The sequence below is a fragment of the Zea mays genome, chromosome 7 (assembly GCF_902167145.1).
Source record: "Zea mays cultivar B73 chromosome 7, Zm-B73-REFERENCE-NAM-5.0, whole genome shotgun sequence".
In the NCBI taxonomy this organism is placed as follows: Eukaryota; Viridiplantae; Streptophyta; class Magnoliopsida; order Poales; family Poaceae; genus Zea; species Zea mays.
The window spans coordinates 163,207,327-163,229,498 of NC_050102.1; the positions used below are offsets into that span (position 1 = coordinate 163,207,327).

Here is a 22,172-nt window from a genome sequence, read left to right on the forward strand (position 1 = left end):
GATCCTTGGTGTCTTGGGCTTCAAAGAAGCAAAATTCGGTCGCTCTTTCCACCGCCGAAGCCGAGTACATTGCTGCAGGCCATTGTTGCGCGCAATTGCTTTGGATGAGGCAAACCCTGCGGGACTACGGTTACAAATTAACCAAAGTTCCTTTACTATGTGATAATGAGAGTGCAATCAAAATGGCCGACAACCCCGTCGAGCATAGCCGCACTAAGCACATAGCCATTCGGTATCATTTTCTTAGGGATCACCAACAAAAGGGAGATATCGAGATTTCTTACATTAACACTAAAGATCAATTAGCCGATATCTTTACCAAGCCTCTTGATGAACAATCTTTTACCAGACTTAGGCATGAGCTCAATATTCTTGATTCTAGAAATTTCTTTTGCTAGCTTGCACACATAGCTCATTTGAATACCTTTGATTATATCTCTTTTATATACTATGACTAATGCGTCTTCAAGTCTATTTCAAACCAAGTCATAGGTATATTGAAAGGGAATTGGAGTCTTCGGCAAAGACAAAGGCTTCCACTCCGTAACTCATACTTCGCCATCACTCCAAGCATCTCTCTATTCCTTGGGGAGAAATGAGAATTCAAAGCAAAAGGACTTCGTCTTTGGTATAATCTTTACTTATGACCAAAGGGGAAGATAGTACCTAAGGGCTCTAATGATTCCGTTTTTGGCGATTCATGCCAAAAAGGGGGAGAAATGAGCCCAAAGCAAAAGGACCGCACCACCACCAATTTCAAAACTTAGTGTTTTCCAAGAAGTATTTATCAATTGGGATTCTGTTGTGTTCAAAAGGGGGAGAAAGTAGTATTTCAAAATGGTATATCAAAACCCTCTTGAACACTAAGAGGAGGATTTAATTTAGGGGGAGTTTTGTTTAGTCAAAGGAAAAGCATTTGAAACAGAGGGAGAAAATTTCAAATCTTGAAAATGCTTTGCAAACTCTTATTCATTTACCTTTGACTATTTGCAAAAGATCTTTGAAATGAATTTACAAAAATTTTTTGCAAAAACAAAACATGTGGTGCAAACGTGGTCCAAAATACTAAATAAGAAAGAAACATTCCATGCATATCTTGTAAGTAGTTATATTGGCTCAATTCCAAGCAACCTTTACACTTACATTATGCAAACTAGTTCAATTATGCACATCTCTGTTTGCTTTGGTTTGTGTTGGCATCAATCACCAAAAAGGGGGAGATTGAAAGGGAATTAGGCTTACACCTAGTTCCTAAATAATTTTGGTGGTTGAATTGCCCAACACAAATAATTGGACTAACTAGTTTGCCCAAGTGTGTAGATTATACAGGTGTAAAAGGTTCACCCTCAGCCAATAAAAAGACCAAGTTTTGGATTCAATAAAGGAGCAAAGGGGCAACCGAAGGCACCCCTGGTCTGGCGCACCGGACTGTCCGGTGTGCCACCGGACAGTGAACAGTACCTGTCCGGTGCACCAGGGGACTCAGACTCAAACTCGCCACCTTCGGGAATTTCCAGGGCGACTCGGCTATAATTCACCGGACTGTCCGGTGTACACCGGACAGTGTCCGGTGCGCCAAGGGAGGTCGGCCTCAGGAACTCGCCAGCTTCGGGAAACGCCAACGGCTAGCCCGCTAAAATTCACCGGACTGTCCGGTGTGCACCGGACTGTCCGGTGCGCCTCCGAAGCAACGGTCATCTCCGCGCCAACGGCTCTCTGCCGCGCATTTAATGCGCCCTCTGCGCGCGCAGAAGTCAGAATCGCCCATGCTGGCACACCGGACATCAAACAGTACCTGTCCGGTGTGCACCGGACACCCAGGCGGGCCCAAAAGTCAGAAGCTCCAACGGTCAGAATCCAACGGCAGTGATGACGTGGCAGGGGGCACCGGACTGTCCGGTGCGCCATCGAACAGACAGCCTTCCAACGGCCACTTTTGGTGGTTGGGGCTATAAATACCCCAACCACCCCACCATTCATTGCATCCAAGTTTTCCACTTCTCAACTACTACAAGAGCTCTAGCATTCAATTCTAGACACACCAAAAAGATCAAATCCTCTCCAATTCCACACAAAGCCCTAGTGACTAGTGAGAGTGATTTGCCGTGTTCATTTGAGCTCTTGCGCTTGGATTGCTTCTTTTCTTTCTCACTTGTTCTTGAGATCACAACTCCATTGTAATCAAGGCAAGAGGCACCAATTGTGTGGTGACCCTTGCGGGGAAGTTTTGTTCCCGGCTTTGATTTGAGAAGAGAAGCTCACTCGGTCCAAGGGACCGTTTGAGAGAGGGAAGGGTTGAAAGAGACCCGGCCTTTGTGGCCTCCTCAACGGGGAGTAGGTTTGCAAGAACCGAACCTCGGTAAAACAAATCTCCGTGTCTCACTTGCTTATTCGCTTGGGATTTGTTTTGCGCCCTCTCTCTCGGACTCGTTTATATTTCTAACGCTAACCCGGCTTGTAGTTGTGTTTATATTTGTAAATTTCAGTTTCGCCCTATTCACCCCCCCTCTAGGCGACTATCACTATGATTCTACTGTTGCACTGTCTGGTGTTTACTATCCAACATCACCTTTAATGCTACATCATATCTTGAAAATTGCTAGACAACTAAATGCTTTTGAAAATGATAGACTGCTTAGAGAAGCTATTGTTCCTATGAAGTCCAAGTTTCTAAAATATTGGAGGGATATATACCCATTCTCTATGCTTTTGCTTTCATTCTTGACCCTAGAGCTAAGATGAGGGGGTTTCACAAACTTCTTCTCAGGTTGTCTTCTCTAACTGCTACTGATTACAGTACCTTTCCATCTAGTATTCGTACCAAATTAAGTAAGCTGTACATAATCTATGAGACCAAATTTGGTGAGGTGTGCTTGAATGCAAATCAGCAGCCTGCATCTGGTGGTTCTGGTAAGGCTAGTGAGGCTTGGGATGACATCTATGGTGATGATGATTCTTTTTCTGCTTCTGTTGGAAGGGGTGCAGGTCCCTCAGTATCATCTTCTCAATCTGCTCTCTCTGAACTGTCTTCATATCTTGACAGTGACACTGAAACTCAGTTTGGCTCTGATTTCAATATTCTTACCTGGTGGAAAAGCCATAACCAGACTTATCCTATACTTTCTATACTTGCTAAAGATGTACTAACTGTCCCTGCTTCTACAATATCTTCGGAGTCCACTTTTAGTCTTGCTGGCAGGGTCCTCGAGGAACGGCGACGGCGGCTAACAACTGATATGGTGGAGGTCCTCTCATGCATCAAGGACTGGGAGCTAGCAGACTTGCACAAGCAGCATGAGGTGGAGAAGGAGACCAAGGAACTAGAAGTGGCTTATGAATCAATGTACCTGGATGATGAACAAGAAACAGTTTCTGGGATCAAGAGAAAGGAGCAAGAAAGAGTTGAAGTGACAAGGAACAGGAGAATTAGAACTTGAACTCATGATTTATGTAATGGACTGTAAGTCTGTAATTGACACTTGAACAGTTTAACTATAACTCTATAAGGAGCTGGCTGTACTCTTTTCCTTCCTAGGGTTTTCTCACGAGGTGTGAGTTTTTACCTAGGAAGGTTTTTAATGAGGCAGCATTGCACTAAGGCTCCAGTCTTAATTAATTCTGTGTATATTGTGTGTACAAATCTGTGTATGAAACTGTTTATTGCTGCTGAAATGTGTGTTTGAAATGCTGTGGACAAATCTGTTTATGGGCCCGGGTCCGAGCACGGCACTAGTAGTCCGTCGTGCCTCCGGCCCGGCCCGGCCCGTGTAAGACAAGCCGTGCCGGGTCTGGACTGGCTACTGTAGTCCACGGGCCGGCCCGGCACGGCACGGCATATGAGCGGGCCGGGCTTGGGCAAGTGTATTCCGTGCAGGGTCAAATCGTGCCCGGGCCGGGCCGGCCCGGCACGAACGTTTGGACATCTATACACGTGACCATCTGTCTCAATCTTCATGCTCAAACTAAGCTCGCTGTTCTCCAATAGCATATTGCTCATTTACCGCGCACCACACGCCGCAGACGCAGGAAAAGAAACAGCAGCCTCCGTCATGGACGATCACTATTGCCACAGCAGTTGAGGCCCTTCATGAAAAGGCAGCATCATCTCGTTCACCTGTAGAGAAGTGATGGAAGGAAAAAAGCTTGTCTCTTGTTTAACAGCCCCTAATTATTAGGTTCCTCAAACCAAAGAAGAAAGCGATGAGTGAGAATATATGGACTCGAACCAAAACTACTCGGAAGGGAACCCTGGACAACAGAATCAATGGACCACCAACATGACAACATATGCGTCGTGTGCAGTGCATGCAGCTCTGGTAACTGTTCATTAACTTTGCACTAGCCCGTCCGTCTGCGGCTCTGCGCAGTCCTTGTGTGTTTTACTACAGTACACCTTTGATCAGCGAATCCCGGCAGTGTGGATCGTGCATTGGCCACAAGGCCACCACGAACTGCGTGGTACTTATCCATTCCAAATCTAAAGGCAGCCATGTGATATCTCTGTCTCCCGAGTTTTGGCGCCTCTTTTAAACGAAATGAAAACTGCTTGCGTGTCAACTGGTCTCGACTCCAGATTGGAGCCAAACCTGTCGTCCCTCTTTTCGACTACTACTGCCTGTGAGGCTGTGACTGCGATCGCTCGTTCGCCGCGCCGCAGAGCAAACCATTGATGCGTCTGCGGCCTCTGCGGGGTGGTTGGATGCTGCGTGGCCAGACCATATTTTTGATACTTGAGCTTCGCATGTCACTCTCTCCTCCTGCAGTCCTGCTACTCTGCCCGAAAATCCAGTGCGATCTCGATCGAGATGAGCAGACGGAATGGGACCATGACCACGGGCGTCGCTGACGGAGTAGTACGACTACTCTTTTGCCTGATATGCGCGCGGGATCTGAGGAGGCTCCTGCACTGCTCGCAATAATACTCTAATAAACAAAAAACAAAAGCTGTTGCGGTTAGGCTGTCTCCAGCAACGTCCTCTATATTCATCCTCTATATCCGTCTTTTACAGTCTACTCTAAAAGATTTTATCATCTATGTCTCCTTTCTCTCCAACAACGTCATCTAAATCACGTTCTCTATACTCAAATATCTATATTAGAGACATTTTTTTTGTACATATATATTTGTCATACTCTGAAATGTATTGTACATATTTTAGTTTTGTTAAACCGGTTATTTAAAGTATTCAAATGGATAGAGGACCCTTTAGAGAAACTCTATATATAGAGAATCCAGCAGCGTCCTCTAAATTTAGAGAACCGTTTAGAGGACGCTGCTGCAGAGCGTAGAGGACCATTTGGTCCTCTATATTTAGGGTATAGAACTCTTTAGAGTCCCTTGCTGGAGCTAGCCTTAGCCTTGTAGGCAGGCACTCGAGGTCGAGGGGGAAAAGTGGTCTGGGCCGCGCTAGCTAGCGACGACGAACGAGCGTCGCGCGGCGCACGCACACAGACACGGACGCACGAGCCGTGCAGTGCAGCTGTCCAGTCCAGTCCAGCTGAGGAAAAGCAAAGAAAGGATGGTGCACGCTTCTTGATGCCCGCTCACAACTCGTGCCTTACTTTAAACCCGCAGCTTTAGCCTAAACAAACAGTCCTGGCTGTGTGATTCCTCGGGTAGATAATAAGACACAAGACGCGCTGCTCCACCTTGTGCTTCACCCCGCCCCCGCCCGAAGGCAGCATCTGCCAGCAGCAACCGTATACAGAGAGAGAGAGAGAGAGAGCTTCACGACTCCGGTCGGCCGTCAGCTCGATTCGCCTTCCCCCCCACCTCCCCCGCCCTCCGATGACGGGGCGTCCGTGGGCGGGCGCGCCGCCGCCGCCTCTTCCTCTCGCCGTCGCCGTGGGCGTCGCGGCGCTGCTGTCCTGCTGCTGCTGCTGCTGCTGCCAGGGCGCGTCGGCGACGGCGGCGGCGTCGTTCGGCGACAACTTCGAGATCACGGGCGCCGAGGACCACGTGAAGACCTCCGCCGACGGGCAGACCTGGTACCTATACCTCGACAACAAGACAGGTAACAAGAAGAATGCTTGCTTCATCCATGGATGGTCAGTCAGCTCATGCATGTGGCCGGGTGTGTGCAGGCGTCGGGTTCCAGACGAAGCAGCGCTACCTGTTCGGCTGGTTCAGCATGAAGCTGAAGCTGGTGGGCAACGACTCCGCGGGCGTCGTCACCGCCTACTACGTACGAAGCAGCGGTATCCTTCCTTCCTTCGGACCGATCGCGTCGTGTCATCTCACCTGACGACGACGACGACGATCATCTCCAATTCGCAGATGTGCTCCGACCTGGACGCGGCGCCCCTGCGCGACGAGCTGGACTTCGAGTTCCTGGGCAACCGCAGCGGGGAGCCCTACATCATCCAGACCAACGTGTACCACAGCGGCGTCGGCGGCCGGGAGATGCGCCACTCGCTCTGGTTCGACCCCACCGCCGACTTCCACACCTACGCCATCCTCTGGAACCCCAAGCAGATCGTGTAAGTAAATAAAACTACTCTCCGTTTCATTCATCCCTCTCCACTTGTTGCCTGCTGCTCCTGCTGGCTGCTGCTGCTGCTCTGGGTACTGAGAGAGAGCTGACCGTGACACAGCGCGTGCCGACTTCAATGCGGCCACCCACCTCCACGTTCGACCCCGCACCCCTGCACTGGTTGGTTGGCATGAGGCATGAGGCATGGCACGTTGGATTTGGATACGATCCCGTCGGCGCCCCTGCAAACTTGGTACACGCCCCTGTTTGGGGCCGAACCATGCACGGCGTCTCGCCCATGCCCTCCCCCGGTCGCGGTCGGTCCATGCCTATTATTCCCGGTCCACGACACCGCACATGGATCCACTGCCTGCCTGCCCCCAGGGCCCAGGCCCCAGTCCTGTCCGATCCTTGGCATCGGCAGTCGGCACCACCGAGGATCGAGATCCATACCCTACCCTACCCTACCATACCTCATCACGAGTGGTCCATGACGGTGCTGGCAGGTTCTTCGTGGACAAGGTGGCGATCCGGGTGTACCCGAACGACGCGTCCAAACCGCCGGGCGGAGGAGGCGGCGGCGACGGCTTCTTCCCGATCGCCAAGCCCATGTACATCTTTTCCAGCATCTGGAACGCGGACGACTGGGCGACGCGCGGCGGGCTGGAGAAGACGGACTGGGCCAAGGCGCCCTTCGTGTCGTCCTACCGCGACTTCGCCGCCGACGCCTGCGCCTGGCCGCCGCCGGCCGCGGGGGTCGCCCCGTCCCCGCCGACGCCCGCGTGCGCCGCGGCCACGGGGGACAGCTGGTGGGACCAGCCCCCCGCGTGGGCGCTGGACGCCGGCCAGCGCCTGGACAACGCCTGGGTGGCAAGGAACCTCCTCGTCTACGACTACTGCGACGACCGCAAGCGCTTCCCGACGCCGCCCGAGGAGTGCAAGCTCCGGCCCGCCGCGACCGCATCGTGATCATACTATACTGTTGGATTGGTTCGTGCATGATGATGAGATGGTTTTTTTTTTGGGGTTTGTTTCTTGGTGCGTAAAACCGGGCTGATTGTTGGGGGTGGGGGATGGAGAAAGGCCGTATTATGCGTACATTGTGTGTGGGCGCATGGACAGTCCGGACCGATGGTTGTGGCGTTGGAACGGACCATGTCGGCCATTCTTTTGTTACGAGGAAACGAGGAATGGATTCAGTTTTGTACCACCAAAGCAATTTTGTTTCCCGTTGGCAAAGCCGCCATTTTCACTTAGTTAAGTTAGACAGCGGACCGAACAGACCTAACAAACTGTACAGTAAGGTGGTGTTTGGTTACTGTACAGTAAGGTGGTGTTTGGTTAGCCATGCACAGAAGCGGCACCGTCGTCCTCCAGCAGGGATCCATGCATCGCACATGCAACTAGTCACCAAGCATCAAGCAAGCAGCTTAATTAGCTACCACCTCACGCACCTCGACCGGTCGGAATCGGAAATGCATGCGCTGGAGTTGAAGCAATCCTAGCTAGCTTTTCTTACCGACCAAGAATTCCTGGATCTGGAGGCGAGAAACACCCCCTGCGGCGATGGCCTAGCTCAGATTCTCCTGCCTCTCGTGTCCTTCCCTCCGGTCTTCTTGCTTTCCCGCTATGGATTTCTCCCTCCTGGACTTTGGGCCAGGATTGGCCTTCGCGGAATCCCTCTGGGATGCCTTGGAAGCTTCGGTTTGCCCTGCTCGTCCGTGTTTGCGGTCGCCCTTCTGGCTGGTGGTTTCCTTCGGTAGATGCATCTTCAAGTTGAATTCGGTTTCGGTTGGTCATCTTCTCTAGGCTGCCCTTGGTGGGCTCGCTGAGGATTTCGAAGTGTTTCAGCTGGCTGACCGCGTTTTTCGATTTTCGGTTTCCTCGATGGCGGTGGGTTTCCACATCTATAACTTGGGCTCCATTGAGCGTAAGGAGTTCAGAGCCTTCTTCAACCTCTGGAATCGCGGTGGACCCAATTGGAAGCATGAATTTAGACTCTTTTTGGCGGAGGAAGATGCCTCCTGGTCGAGGGTCCGTGTCAGGAATTCTCTGTCATATGCGGATGTGGTTAAGCTCCCTCTCACTGGTGCCAATGCGGTCCCGATTCGTCGCCCTACCAGGCCGCTTGGTGGTGTTCAGCATGCTGCTCGGGCTGGCTCTTCGGTTTTCAATCGTTTGGGCCGTCCTTCCACTACTCGTGCCCAGGCTCGTAACATCTGGCGCCCGCAGGCTTTACCTCGGCTTCTCCCGAGGGTTTCCGTGTTCAACCGTCTTCGCCCGCAGGCTTCGGGACCGTGACATTCTGCTTCTAATGGAAGAACTGGTCTTCCTCGGTTCTTGGATCCTACTCGTTCTGGGGTGGCTATTGGTAGCAGACTCTATAACCGTTCCAATTTTCAAAATTTGAACTCTGGTCGGTCTCGTCCCTGCAACCTGCAATGGAGACCGGTGCGTGCTCGCGGGCCGGCTGGGCCACCGGGCTCTAGGACTTTATGCTGCAAGTTCTGTAAGGGCCGGGGACACGTGGATCTTTTTTGTCCCAGCAAGTTCACTTCCTTCGGTTCTCCTCTGACTTCGTTCCCTGCCTTTGGGAGTCGGGCCCTTTTGGTGGGAAACCAAATTTCTCCTGATCGCAGTTCCTGGTTTCGCACACCGGATGTTTCTCTGTCCTGTGGACCGCCCACTTTCAGTTGCTTCGAGGAGTTCGCCAGAGAAGTATTAAAAAAATCTGAATCGGCACCTCCTCCGTCCCTGACGCTTTCTCTGGGCGTCACTTCAGCAAAACCCCAACTTGCTCCGTCTTCGCCTGCTGGTTGTCGATCCTCGCCTCCTGCTCCGATGGCGTTTAGGCGCGTGGATCCTGAACCCTTCCTTCCTCTGGGCTTCAGCGCTTCGGTGGTCCTTCACCGGGAAATTATGGCCAGGTCAGTTTCTCGGCGCCTCCCGCCATTGCATGAGGACTGGGCTATCATCAGCATCCAACCTTTACCTGACCATGAGATTGCGTTCCCGGCGGTGAGGGATGTGGTTAGAGAATACCTTGTGGAGCACCGTCAACTTGGGGTGCGTGATATCCAGCGGTCGCACCTGGGACAAGTTTTGGTTCAGTTTAGCAGCATTCTTGAAAGAGACAACCTTGTCCTTCTCGGTCCGCAGCAGTACCTTGATGCCTCCTTCACTGTTCAGCGACACAATGATGCTTGGAACCATAGGGCCCTGTATTTTAATCGGGAATGTTGGCTCATGTTGTTGGGTTTCCCTCTGGATTATCGTTCTTCTGAGCACTTGCAGGTGGCTATTGGCTCCTTTGGCAGATTGATTCTGTGGGAAGAAGACAGACGCAACATTTCTAGGACTTTGCTCAGGGTTCGGATCACGTCCCTGGAGGAGGTCCCACAGTTCATTGTTTTCTCAGACGCTGATGGCTTTCTTGGAGATTCGTGGACGGTGCAGTGTGAGATCATCCAGCAATCTTTGTTGGGAGGTCAGCCTCAAGATGAGGACCCAGTGCCAGCGGCCCCGGCGGACGGGCAACAGCTTCCCTTTGAGTTTTTTGGCCTGGGTCAACCTGTGCCGGCGGCGGGCTGGGATCTTAATTTTCCTCCTGATGACAACGTTCAAGCTCAACCTGCAGACAACATTCAAGGTGACTGGGACCAGTGGATTGTCAATGATCCCCCTGCTCAACCACCTCTGCAGCCCCTTCTGGACCAGCCACCTGATGAGCGGCAAGTCAGCAACCCCCATTCGGACCTGTCCTCAGATAGCTCTTCTAGTCACATTCATGGTGCCTTGCTGCAGAATGGGCAGCCTCTGAATGGGCAGATTCCTGAAGATCCGGTGGATGTGGGGCCGGTGCCAAACTTTAATGCCCCTGCCGTTCATCCCATGATTGGGCCCCAAGAGGTTGATGGCCCACCTATACAGGAGGTCCCTCCTGTGCCTGGAGATATAGTTATTCCTGATGCCCAACCGGTGGAGCCCCTTGTGAATGGGCACAATAACGTGGAGCTGAACTTTATGTTTTCGCCTGGCTGGCATTCAGATCCTGTTCTGTTGAGCCACTTAGAGAGGAAAAGGAATGCCCAGTTTTACAGGATCTGGGAGAGATTTTTTGCTCCAGCCGACTACTCAGTGACCTCGGTGCAGGTTTCCAAGAAATGGGCACCTTTTTTCTTATCCAACTTGATGCACGAGGATTCCTTTAGCTGGTCCAAAAAGTTCCTATCCTCAGATATTCCTTCAGCTTTGTTGGAGCCGGAGTCTATGTCACTCCCTTTTGTCCTCCCCAGGAAGTGTCCTGAGGACAAGCTCCCTGATTTGGCTGTTTCTGAGGAATCTGCTGATGACACCTCTGTCCCTGCGGACACAACCTCCTCCAAGCCCAATATTGCTATTGTGGAATCAGACCTGAGGAGAAGTAAGAGGCTTCGTGACGCCCGGGCTGGTTTCAGGCAAGGCTCTTGCCAAAAGAAGAATTGTTTGATGTGTCAGCACAAATGTGAGGGCCCCCCCTCGCTTTCTGCTAAAGCTATCAGGCGCTTAGGAGAGCGCTTTTGTAATCTGTCAGAGGAAGACTTGGCTGACAAAGTTCTGAAGAAAAAGAAGAATCCGCCTGGCTGTGTTGGTTCTAGCAAGTCAGGCAAGAAAGATGAGGGAGACAAGAATCAAGAATCTTCAGATGATGACAAATGATTCGTTATTTCTGCCTTGGGTGGGTGTCTTTTGCAGGTCTCAACCTCGCCAGGCTTTTTGGCTGTCTCGGCCCTGGCGTTTATATCTGATCTCTGTGTTCTTGAACTTGGCGGTTTCTGGCTGTGCCCGGTTCTGTCTTAACAGATACTCTTTTGCCCTCCCAATTTTTGGGTTTGGGCTCATTTCCGTTGACAAACTTAATCTCTATGATGAATAGTCGCAATGCTATTAATTACTCCGACTGGTCTGTTTTAAGTTTTAATGTCCGAGGTATTAATGCCGTGGCTAAGGGGAATGGAATTCATTGTGTGATTCGGGAGTCCAATAGCGATATTATCTGCTTGCAGGAGACGAAGAGAGAATCTTTTGTTAGGGCAGACTTAAGAAGGTTCTGCCCAAGTTATTTCGATGAGTTCGCTTTTGTCCCTTCGATCGGAAACTCCGGGGGTTTCATTACTGTTTGGAATAGTTCGAAGCTGGTTGGCAATGTTGTTTTCCAAAATGAGTATGCTCTTTCGGTTGAATTTTTTGCTACTTCGTCGGAGGAATCTTGGATTATCACAAACGTCTATGCGCCCTGTTCCCCAGCTGGGAAAATTGATTTTCTTCACTGGTTTTCTAATATCAACATGCCCTCCGATAAGCGTTGGTTGATTGTTGGGGACTTTAACCTAACACGTAGGCCTGAGAATAGAAATTCTGCAGGGGGGGACATTAATCTGATGCTGTGCTTTAATGAGGCAATCAGCCAGCTAGACCTGGTGGAAATCCCCCTCCATGGCCTCTCCTTTACTTGGTCGAATAAACAAAGGGAACCCCTTCTCCAGAGACTCGATTGGTTTTTCATGTCGCAAGAGTGGGCGGTCAGTTACCCGAATACTCTCGCTACAACGTTGCCCAGGGATATTTCAGATCATGTGCCCTGCTTGATTTCTTTTAAGTCAAAGATTCCTAAGCCCAAGATCTTTAGATTTGAAAATTTCTGGTTACAGTTTGACGAGTTCATGACAATTTTTCAAAATTCGTGGACGGGTATGCCAAGCATTTTGGACAAAGCGAAGAATTTAACAGCAAAGTTCAAGTCCACCAGAAAGATTCTAAAAGAATGGCAGCGGTCCCTGCCAAAAATCGACAAAACTGTGAGCCAAATTAAGTTGATTATTGAATTCATTGATCTTATCGAAGAGCATCGAGACCTTTTGATTGAAGAATGGAATTTCCGTGAGCTTTTGCAACTCAAGGCTGCTGAGTTGCTTCGGCTTCAAAAAATCTATTGGAAGCAACGGGCCTCCATCAAATGGGTTACGGATGGAGATATCTGCTCCAGATTCTTTCATACCCATGCAACGGTAAGGCATGGCCGCAATACAATTGCGTTGCTCGCAGATGACAGTGGTGCAGCCTTTTCAGAGCATGACCTCAAAGCCAACCTGCTCTGGAATGCGTTCAAACAACGACTGGGTTCCTCCGATTTCGTGGACAATGTCTTTGATCTTCCTAGTTTGATACTCTGCAACAGTGACTTACAGTGGCTTGATGAGCCTTTTTCAAAGCAAGAAATTGATAGTATTGTGGCGGGCCTACCTTCTGATAAATCCCCGGGACCTGATGGGTTTAATACTAACTTTATCAAAAAATGCTGGCCGATTATTTCACAAGACTTCTATGACTTATGTGATCAATTCTACCACGGAGATGTTTGCCTTCGAAGCATTAATGGTTCCTATATTGTTCTGATTCCAAAGAAGGATAATGCCAGAGTAGTGGGCGATTTCAGACCAATCTCTCTTCTGAATAATAGTATGAAAATCATTACTAAGCTGCTGGCTAACCGGCTTCAGACTGTGATGACTTCCCTTGTTCACAAAAATCAATATGGCTTCATCAAAGGAAGAACCATTCAAGACTGCCTGGCCTGGGCATTCGAATATATCCATCTTTGCCATATTTCAAAAAAAGAGATTATTGTGCTCAAACTGGACTTTGAAAAGGCGTTTGATTCTCTAGAGCATGAGTTCATTCTTCAGGTGTTGCTACACAATGGCTTCGGCCCCAGATGGATAAACTGGATTAGGGACATTCTTCGGTCTGGCACGTCTTCAGTTCTTCTTAATGGTGTACCTGGGAAAACTTTTCACTGCAAGCGTGGGGTCAGGCAGGGTGATCCCCTCTCGCCTCTTCTTTTTGTTCTCGCGGCAGATCTGCTTCAAAGCATCATAAATAAAGCGCGGCGGCAAAACTTGCTCAAGTTACCATTGCCAGAGAATTGCGGTCAAGATTTTCCGATAGTTCAATACGCGGATGACACACTGCTGATTTTGGAAGCTTGCCCTAGACAGCTATTCTTTCTAAGAGCTGTCCTGAACTCTTTTGCTTTTTCAACGGGGCTGAAGGTGAACTACAACAAATCAAGTATGTACCCCATCAACGTCAGTCCGGCTAAAATGGTGATCCTTGCTGGAACTCTTAACTGTCAGATAGGTTCAATGCCATTTACCTATCTGGGTATCCCGCTGGGTCTTTCAAAACCTAAAATATGCCACTTTTTACCACTCATTCAGAGGATTCAACAGCGACTTTCATGCACTTCTGCCCTCCTCTCACAGGCTGGCAGGCTCGAGCTTGTTAACTCGGTTTTCTCAGCTCTCCCGACTTTTTTGATGTGTACGCTGAAGATCCCGGTGACCACGATTAAGAAGATTGATTCCTATCGGAAGCACTGTCTCTGGAGGGGGAACGACGTCAATTCAAAGAAACCGGCGCTAGCTGCCTGGAGTATGATTACCCAGACAAAAAAATGGGGGCCTGGGAGTGGTAAGACTAGAGACTCACAATAAAGCCTTGCTCCTGAAGTTCTTACACAAGTTCTTCAACAGTCACGATATTCCCTGGGTTAACTTGGTCTGGAGCAACTATTACAGGACAACCAGGATGCCTGGCTGCTCGAAAATTGGCTCCTTCTGGTGGAAAAGCTTACTTACGTTTGTCCAAGACTACAAGGGTATGGCTGCCCCAAAAATTGGAGATGGAAGAACCATTCTTTTCTGGGAAGATATGTGGAATTCGGGCATCCCGGCTAATCAATTCCCTGAATTATTTTCCTTTGCCCGCAATAGCAAACTGTCCATCAAAGAGGCTCTCCAAAAAGAGCAACTTATTGAAATTTTCCAGCTTCCTCTGTCGGTTCAAGCTCATGAACAATTTTTAGACTTAGACGCAACCTGGGGCCAAATCATGGTAAACAGCACAAATGATTCTTGGAAACTCATTTGGGGAGCAGACATTTACTCTACAAAAAAAACGTATAAGCATTTGATGGGTCAGGCCCAGGTTCACCAGATCTTCAGATTGCTTTGGAAAAACAAGTGTCAACCAAAGCACAAGGTCTTTTTTTGGCTTTGGCTAAAAAACAGACTCAATACAAGAGATCTGCTGAAAAGGAAGAATATGAACCTAGAGTCCTACACTTGTGAGAACTGCATCTGGCAAAAGGAAGAAACTCTTTACCATCTTTTCCTCAAGTGTAACTTTGCAAAGGCTTGCTGGACTTCTATTGGTTTGACGTCTCCCAGAATTGCTAATCCTGAGGCCGCGGCAGTAAACCTAATGCAACAACTCAATGTTCCATTCTCTATGGAAATTGTCATTCTCATGAACTGGAGCATTTGGAAAACCCGCAATGCTTGGTTTTTTCAGAATAAAGCCCCGACTGTGCAACACTGCAAAAATGAGTTTGCAAGGGAACTTCATCTTGTCATGCTGAGGGCTAAAGGCCGTTTTGATTCGACAATTCCTGCATGGCTTCAGCTCTGGCAGTAGACCTCGTCTCTTTTCCTTTTCCCGTTGTAGTTAGGCTGTTTTACCCTTTGTAATCTGCTTTCTGTCTGCTTCTAACTCTGTTATTCTAAAGTTTTAATAAAATTTTCAGTAGGGGCTCGCCCCTCCTGTCTTATCAAAACAAAAAAGGTGGTGTTTGGTTTCTAGGAACTAATATTTAGTCCCTTATTTTATTCCTTTTTAGTCTATAAATTGTTAAATATAAAAAATAAAATAAAGTTTTATTTTCTATATTTGACAATTTTTGAATTAAAATGGAATAAAATGTAGGGACTAAACATTAGTCCCTGAAAACCAAACAACCCCTAAGTTGGACAACAAATCAAACAAATTCTATATACGGTTTTAGTCCCGCTATAGCCGTTTTTTAAATTATGTGAGAATTGGAGGAGATTCAGAGGTTAGCAAAAGAATTAATCATATTTAATCCACCTATAATCATCTTTAATCTAAAATTTTACTAGTAAGAAAATATGAATTAAAAAATCGGGTTAGCCGAACATGCGCCCAATGTAGATCTCAGACTACCTCAGCCAGCAAGCCTGTCAGGCAGTCGTGCCTTTGTTTGCCCGTGTCTGGCCACAGATCCCGCAGCCGACATGCGCTGTGCTCTGCCTACGCGGCTAGCTCGGCTGATACGAAAACGGTCGATGACTCCATCTACCCTACCCGTCTACAGACTACAGCGCCATATCTATAGATCTGGGTAGCGAGCCTTTTCCCTTTTGCTTTTCCTCTCTCTCTCTCTCTCTCTCTCTCTCTCTCTCTCTCTCTCTCTCTTCTGTACACTTCCGGTCTACCCGTCCACCGTAGTAAAAAAAATAGCACGAACGAATCAGAAAAAGGTGAAAAGGAGAGGCGGGAAAAAAAGGTGACGCCAGGAGCGAACAAGTGCATGTGAGGCTGACGACGAGGAAAAGAAAGAAAAGGGGAGCACGGATAAAGGAAAGAATCATCCAGAGAAAGACGCCGCCACATTTTCAACGGTAGGATACAAGCCAAGCCGAGAAAAAAAAAGTCACTGCGACCGGATGCTGCAGGCTCCGTCTGATACGTGTGCATCTTATATCAATATTAAAGCAAAAGAACCCTAATTTTTTTTAGCTTAGTGACCTTGCTTACCTTTTGTAACTATGTAGCTATAGCTCTCTAGCTATGTGTTGTGTAGTGCAACGAGTGAGTAGAGGTGCTAATAACAACGTGTGCTTTAATTTGTGCTCTTTGCTTACTAGTATATGTAGAAGCTTTTAGCGTGCTTAATCGACGAGTTGTAATGTTTATATGACCTCTTACTAAACTAGAACATTGTGGATGAGTTCTCACTAGCTTGATAGTTTAATTGCTTTGATTGGTTTTTTCTTTTAAGTCTTTGTGATAGATAAGAGTATATGTATTCTTGTTTAGACCGAAAGGTTGTGCAGCTTCATATTTATTTTGGTTAGCTGATGTAACTGGTTTTTAGAAGAAGAAAAAAAAAATACTCCACTGTTTAATTTACTTCCTCTAGTCGATCCCATGGACCGTCCACAACGTGATGGCTACGGGATTCAAGCAACAGATGAGATCGTGCTCGTCGTCGTATTCCTGGGACGGGACGGGAGCACATGGATCCCATGTTCGCCGCACCTGCCCCCGCGCGCGATATATTCAGATATGGAGGCATCTCAGCCGCACTGCCATGGCATGAGCGGCAACGTCCCCTCGTCCGTCTCATCTCCTCATTTTCATACCATCTAGAGAAAATAAAAAAAAACATCATCACCGTCGTCGTCGTTATCATCACCATCAATTCAGGATCGTGTTTGATTTAAGTACAAGAGTGGATGAAATATGGCTATCCATGAATTTAGGGATATGCTGTTTGTTTAGTTTGATAGATAAGACGAGCTATTTTTCTATTTAGTGATTAGATGCATGGAGAGTGAATGGTACGAGAATCCTTGCATGAGATGGAGCGCGGTAAAAGAGTTAAATTCAACAGTACGGTAACGCCATTATCATCAGGATTAGGTCAGAGTCAAAAGTGATGCTAATCACGAAAAAAAAACCGCAGGACAGGATTGGGTACTGGAATCCTGGCCTGTCCCGCCGACCTGGTACGACATGTCGGACAATCATTTCAACGATCCCACGGTGACAAACTTGCAGTGCCATCAGCTTGCTGCTCCTAGTTTGGGCACTGGAGTAGGAGCTTAGAGCTAGTGCCCGTTGGTTGGCCTTGCTGTGATCCATTAACAAATGCGCCAACCAAACGCCACCTTAGAGTGATCGTAACGGAGATTCAGTGGGGAGCCCCGGTGCAACAATCCCATTATGGGCTTGTTCGGTTATTTTCAATCCATATGGATTGAAGGAGATTGATACGGATTGGAGGGGATTTTGACTTAATAGGGATTGAAACCCCCTCAATTCATATAGATTGGAGTAGAACCGAAAAAACCTCACCCTATAACATGTTTGGTTTGAGAAATGAGATATGAGGAATATGATAGATGTCTCTCCTCACTTTTTTGCTTGGTTTATAGACTTTTTTGTTTGGTTGGTGGAATATAATGAGTTAACCTATCACCATTTCATTCCTGGTATACTAACAATTAGTAATAATATGATGAAATGAATTCATTCCTCCAAATTAATAAAGTCGTAATGAAGTCATAATGCTTCACGAATGAATTGACTCTTCCAACAAACACCTCATTAACATCTAATCGTATTCTGCCAGCAGCATGCTTCAAGGCGACTGTGCGGGCTTCACCTGCTTAACCGTATCAATTGTCTTTGACACTTCAAGTCAGCCTGGTAAACTATACCGCCCATCCAACAGGACTTGGTGAATTCAGCGGAAGCATTCGACACACAGCATTACCAAATAGCGTTTATTCAAACATGTTCTGATAAAGAAGCAAGCCATCGATGTTCGATGGAGCCTCGTAGTACAAGGTTCGACACGACGGTAACAAGCATACACGCAGGGAGGGGCCTATATGTGTAATAGGAGGAACGCGCAGGCGGCGTACTAGGCCTGCTTGCAGTACACAGCCAGATAGATATGCTCCACCTCAGATATTATATATAATAAGCTGGCCCTGCATGCAGGGTTGGTTTGCTATGGACCCGGCGGTTGCTCAGAAACCATGAATCTTGATGTGCTCCTTCTTCACAATGCCGGCCTGCCAGGACAACATCAGGAACAGAATCAGCCGTCTTTATACATACGTTGCTACATGTCTCTAAGCGCACAAGGTGTTGCACCGAATGGTGCGTACCTGGACGAGGAAATTCGAGACGTTCTTCCTCTGATCACCCTGGAGCTGAATGACCTATAGCGGGCAGCATGCAGAACCGAATCCATCAAGATAATTCAGAAAGGCTAAAGTCGATGGCCTAGGGGACACGAGTTCATCAGGAGTACCATACCTGTCCAAGTTCTGGGTCCTGGACCACTGTACCATTGCAGCAGAACTCTTTCTTGAGATCTTTGAGGATCTTGCTGTAGCTGAACTCCTTCTTCAATCCCTGGACGGTGGTCAGGCTCTTGCGACCATTACGCTGCTGGATGCGCACGTGTACGTAGTCCTTTGACCCTGCTGCCGCACCAGAGTCCCCAGCATTGGCCTCAGCGAAGGGATCTGTATGTACGTGTGAATGCAGATTAGTTAGAATGAACCGCACGTGTTCGTGTTCCAGGCATCACAGCCGAAAGACGACAGCTGAACTAGAAGAAAACAATTTCAACTAGCGTACCGAAGGCAGTTGGGATCTGAATGTCGAGATCAGACATGAAAACTTGATTGGTGAGAGTGGCAAGCTACACCAAGAGCTGTACAAAGGAACGATATAGATAATTAGAACATTCGGTGTAGACAAAGGAAACCATATCACAGACCCAAACATCTACAAAATATAGGATAAGTTTCTCCTGAAGTCAAAGGGGTGCACACCATACAACAATATTATTTGAGTCAGATGGGTGCACACCCATGAAACAATAGACTGATGACATTCTTCCATAAGAATCTAGGAGCAATTTGTACTGAGCTAAGAAATCTAGACTATATGATATAGCTTTTCCCAAGACTTATGAAATGTTGTACTGTGTCAAAGAATTCAGTCACAAGCCCCACCATGTGATCATCTCTATATTCAGGTCTCAATGGCCTTTTATCATTGTTACGGGACCATTGTAATCTACCTCATTATTCCTCCCAGCACCTATTTATTCCTACAGTCCAGATAACTTTCAATTAAGTGGTCCAAAGCTTAAATGAAGGCATCTCAATTCTAGACAAGATGTCAGGGAAGTAATGATGAGGTCCACATTCCAAACAAGGAGTTATGATCAAATCAACCACACAACATCCAAAACAGGAATTAAGCTGACTAGATGCATCATGTACTAGTTAACGAGCACCAATTCGTTTTTTACACTACTGTATTGTATAACCAAGATACAAACAAAATAACGAACAGTTATAGATGCACCCTTGGTAGTTTTGATCTGCTTAGGTCACTGTCTTTGGCTTCACATAACTGTAGAATCAACAAAGCAAGGGCCATAAGATGGCACGCTTTTATCTCATGAAAGATTTCGTCTAAATTATTTCCATCAAGATTAATCCTTTCTGTGCAGTCATGACCAAAATTATCCAACATAAATCCTCTCAGACCCGAGCAAGCTGACTGTTGGGATTCAGGGCCAGCAACTGCACCCAGTCTGATTACAATTACTTAACAGCCTCAGAGCAACAAACATAATAATAAGATCCAGACGCAATTCAAGAAAAGCGTTATCTAACAAAACAAACAAACAAACATGACTACAAACTATGTGTGGGGGGGGGGGGGGGGGGGGGGGGGGGGGATAGCGACCTTTTGTTCGTGGACAGGGCTGATCATCATTAAAAAAAATCAAGATCGATACAAATTTAGCTCAGCAGGCTACCACATACTCAGAAAAACAACTAATTTTAATTTCCTAGCACCATCGTAGTCGAGAAATGAATCTTGAATAATAATACTGAACAAAAGGGTTTCTAAGAAGAAAACAAGTACAGAGTGGATCATAAACAGCTAAACCGGGACGAAATTACGAGGACGCAAAAAAGTAATCACAGATTTCCTGAGAGAAAGTAAAGGGGGAAAGGGGAAAGGGGAAGAAGGGGTGGGGGTGCATACCCTTGGAGGTGGTCCGAAGAGGAAGAGGTCAACCAAGAACTCGCTCGGGAAGATGTGGATCCTGAACGGGCGCCGAAGGTCCTTGGTGCTCTTCCCTCTTCTTGGATCTGATGGCCCCTATATATGGAGGAAGAAAAGGAGGGGAATTTATAGACGGGAGGAGGAGGACGCTCCGAGCTCCGCCCGTGGTTGCTTGCCGCCCCCGCTTTTCTCCTCTCCGTTTCTTTTGGCCCCAAAGCCTGCTGATTAATGGTTGTCCTCCACCGGTAGAACGCTTGTGATTATTATTTTTTTCTGCGGCAACGACTTTGGTTGCCCCTCTGTGTGGCCTGCCACGAGGAAAACACCGTCCGCCTTTTTTAGATGCTACTAGTACTAGCAGTAGTAGTTCTTTTGATAGAATAGAATTGTAGAATAACCGAACAAACTGTTCACTGTATTCCACTATTATATCGTGGACACCGAAACGCGTGCGCAGAGGATCCCACCCATACAACCGACAGTACGCGAATGGTCATCCCATAGCACATAGTAGCAGCATCCGACGATGCAAAGATAGGGTTTAGCCCTATGAGACGCAATTAAGTTAACATAATTGTATTATATGTAATCGGACGGGATCGGATTCCATTCCCTAGCGAATAGCGGAGCGGGGCGAGTGGAGGAAGAAGATTCGCGACGGCAACGCGTTTAGCCCACCGCCGCGCGGGCCTGCCTGATCTCCTTCTCCTCGCCGGTGTGGATGGATGCATGCCTTCACGTGGGCGCGGTGCAGCCGGCAGCCGCATCGGCATCGCGTTCCCGTCCCTCTTCCTACGCATGCAAGGGGCCCACCGGGGATTGGCGTGGGGCGGACGCCGGGAGCATCGAGGAAGGCGACGGGGCCGGGACTGGACCGGACGTCGGAGCATGCGCGCACGTCACCCGTGCTACGTGCCCGCGCCCCGTTTCGGCTTTTCGTTGGCTCCGCGTCGTGCTTGTCTGGCGTGGCGTCGAGGCGGGACGTGCAGCGCAGCGGCGGGCGCGCTTGCTTGCCGTGATCGGGATGCGCGGGGCGGACCCAGCGGCCGACGCGTCACGCGTGTCCGTGTAACCAGTGCCGTCGTTTGCTGGCGCACGGGGGTGGGCGCGGGCCGCCCCGATGAATTGAAACGTGCACCGTCACGGACACGGAGACCCGGCCGGTGCCCAGCAAATGAGACGGCGGAAAGTTGTTGTCCGCACCACCGCGTATGTTGATTTTATACGGGCGTCTGTTTAATTGGCTGTATACGAAAGAAAGACGTAGATTGTACCAATGAATACAAAATAAATTATTTTAAGATCATTTAGGATTATTTTAAGAGGTAAATTTTTTATTAATTATTGCCATATATACACATATGTAATATACACACGTATGAGTAATGATCCCACTAGCAAAAAAAAATATTAATCACCGTCGTACATAAGATTTAAAGTTTTTGGGAGATCCTAATTCCTCTCTATTGGGAGATATATTTTTAGAAATTTATTGGAGATGCTCTAACCAAACAAGCGCTAACAGATTTTGGGGTATTGTGTGGCGCGGCGCAGGTACAACGGCGCAAATGGACTTTGCGTGGCAGCTCCATGCCCATGCCTCCATCCGTCCGGGTCGTGCTTGGCGTGGCAGACGGATCCGGCGCCGAAGAGACGCGGGACCGTGGACTGGATCCGCCTGACGCCCGGACAGAGCATCCACCCGTCACCGGCGTCGGTTGTGGCGGGGTGGTTGGGCCGTTGACGCCCGACGGTGCCCAGCGAGCTGCGCACCAAATTAGTTACGTGAATGGCCCGGGAGTCAGGAAGTCCGTGAGCGCCGACAAAATTTCGCTTCAGTGGTTAGGCCGTTAGGGAGATCATGATGAGGAATCGACGAAGACTAACAAAGGCAACGATGCCCGCTAGAAATCCAGAATCTGAATCAAGGTATGCAAGTGCTGGAATACCAACCAGCTTAAATTTAGA

At 48.3% G+C, this 22,172-nt stretch overlaps 2 protein-coding genes across 4 annotated transcripts; one reads left to right on the forward strand and one right to left on the reverse strand.

Moving 5' to 3' along the window:
- Positions 1 to 5,364: 5,364 nt before the first annotated feature.
- Positions 5,365 to 22,170, forward strand: LOC100381808 (putative xyloglucan endotransglucosylase/hydrolase protein 8). Of its 2 annotated transcripts, none has more exons than XM_008653407.4 (4): positions 5,365 to 6,014; positions 6,085 to 6,198; positions 6,278 to 6,480; positions 21,759 to 22,170. In XM_008653407.4, exons 1-4 carry the CDS (start codon positions 5,789 to 5,791, stop codon positions 22,056 to 22,058), a joined length of 843 nt encoding a protein of 280 aa, XP_008651629.1. In that variant the 5' UTR covers positions 5,365 to 5,788; the 3' UTR covers positions 22,059 to 22,170. The 2 variants fall into 2 exon arrangements, with proteins under 2 accessions (XP_008651629.1, NP_001168075.1); NM_001174604.1 differs by lacking the exon at positions 21,759 to 22,170 and adding an exon at positions 6,980 to 7,685 and having other exon boundaries at positions 5,603 to 6,014; positions 6,085 to 6,185.
- Positions 17,871 to 21,519, reverse strand: LOC541664 (translation initiation factor 1). Of its 2 annotated transcripts, none has more exons than NM_001111417.1 (5): positions 20,184 to 20,279; positions 18,753 to 18,828; positions 18,426 to 18,637; positions 18,275 to 18,328; positions 17,871 to 18,178 (listed from the first exon to the last, which is right to left on the reverse strand). In NM_001111417.1, the coding sequence occupies exons 2-5, from the start codon at positions 18,787 to 18,789 to the stop codon at positions 18,134 to 18,136; spliced, it is 348 nt and encodes a 115-aa protein (NP_001104887.1). In that variant the 5' UTR covers positions 18,790 to 18,828; positions 20,184 to 20,279; the 3' UTR covers positions 17,871 to 18,133. The 2 variants fall into 2 exon arrangements, with proteins under 2 accessions (NP_001104887.1, XP_023156333.1); XM_023300565.2 differs by having other exon boundaries at positions 18,151 to 18,178; positions 18,275 to 18,342; positions 20,184 to 21,519.
- Positions 22,171 to 22,172: the final 2 nt, after the last annotated feature.

Excerpts from the sequence above, each read along its gene's own strand:
- LOC100381808 (NM_001174604.1), top strand. The coding sequence starts at position 5,789 with ATGACGGGGCGTCCGTGGGCGGGCGCGCCGCCGCCGCCTCTTCCTCTC. Across the intron at positions 6,186-6,277 it reads GCGTCGTCACCGCCTACTAC|ATGTGCTCCGACCTGGACGC; the intron begins GTACGAAGCAGC and ends TCCAATTCGCAG. Across the intron at positions 6,481-6,979 it reads TGGAACCCCAAGCAGATCGT|GTTCTTCGTGGACAAGGTGG; the intron begins GTAAGTAAATAA and ends CGGTGCTGGCAG.
- LOC541664 (NM_001111417.1), bottom strand. The coding sequence starts at position 18,789 with ATGTCTGATCTCGACATTCAGATCCCAACTGCCTTCG. Across the intron at positions 18,638-18,752 it reads TCAGATCCCAACTGCCTTCG|ATCCCTTCGCTGAGGCCAAT; the intron begins GTACGCTAGTTG and ends ACGTACATACAG. Across the intron at positions 18,179-18,274 it reads TCTCGAATTTCCTCGTCCAG|GCCGGCATTGTGAAGAAGGA; the intron begins GTACGCACCATT and ends TTGTCCTGGCAG.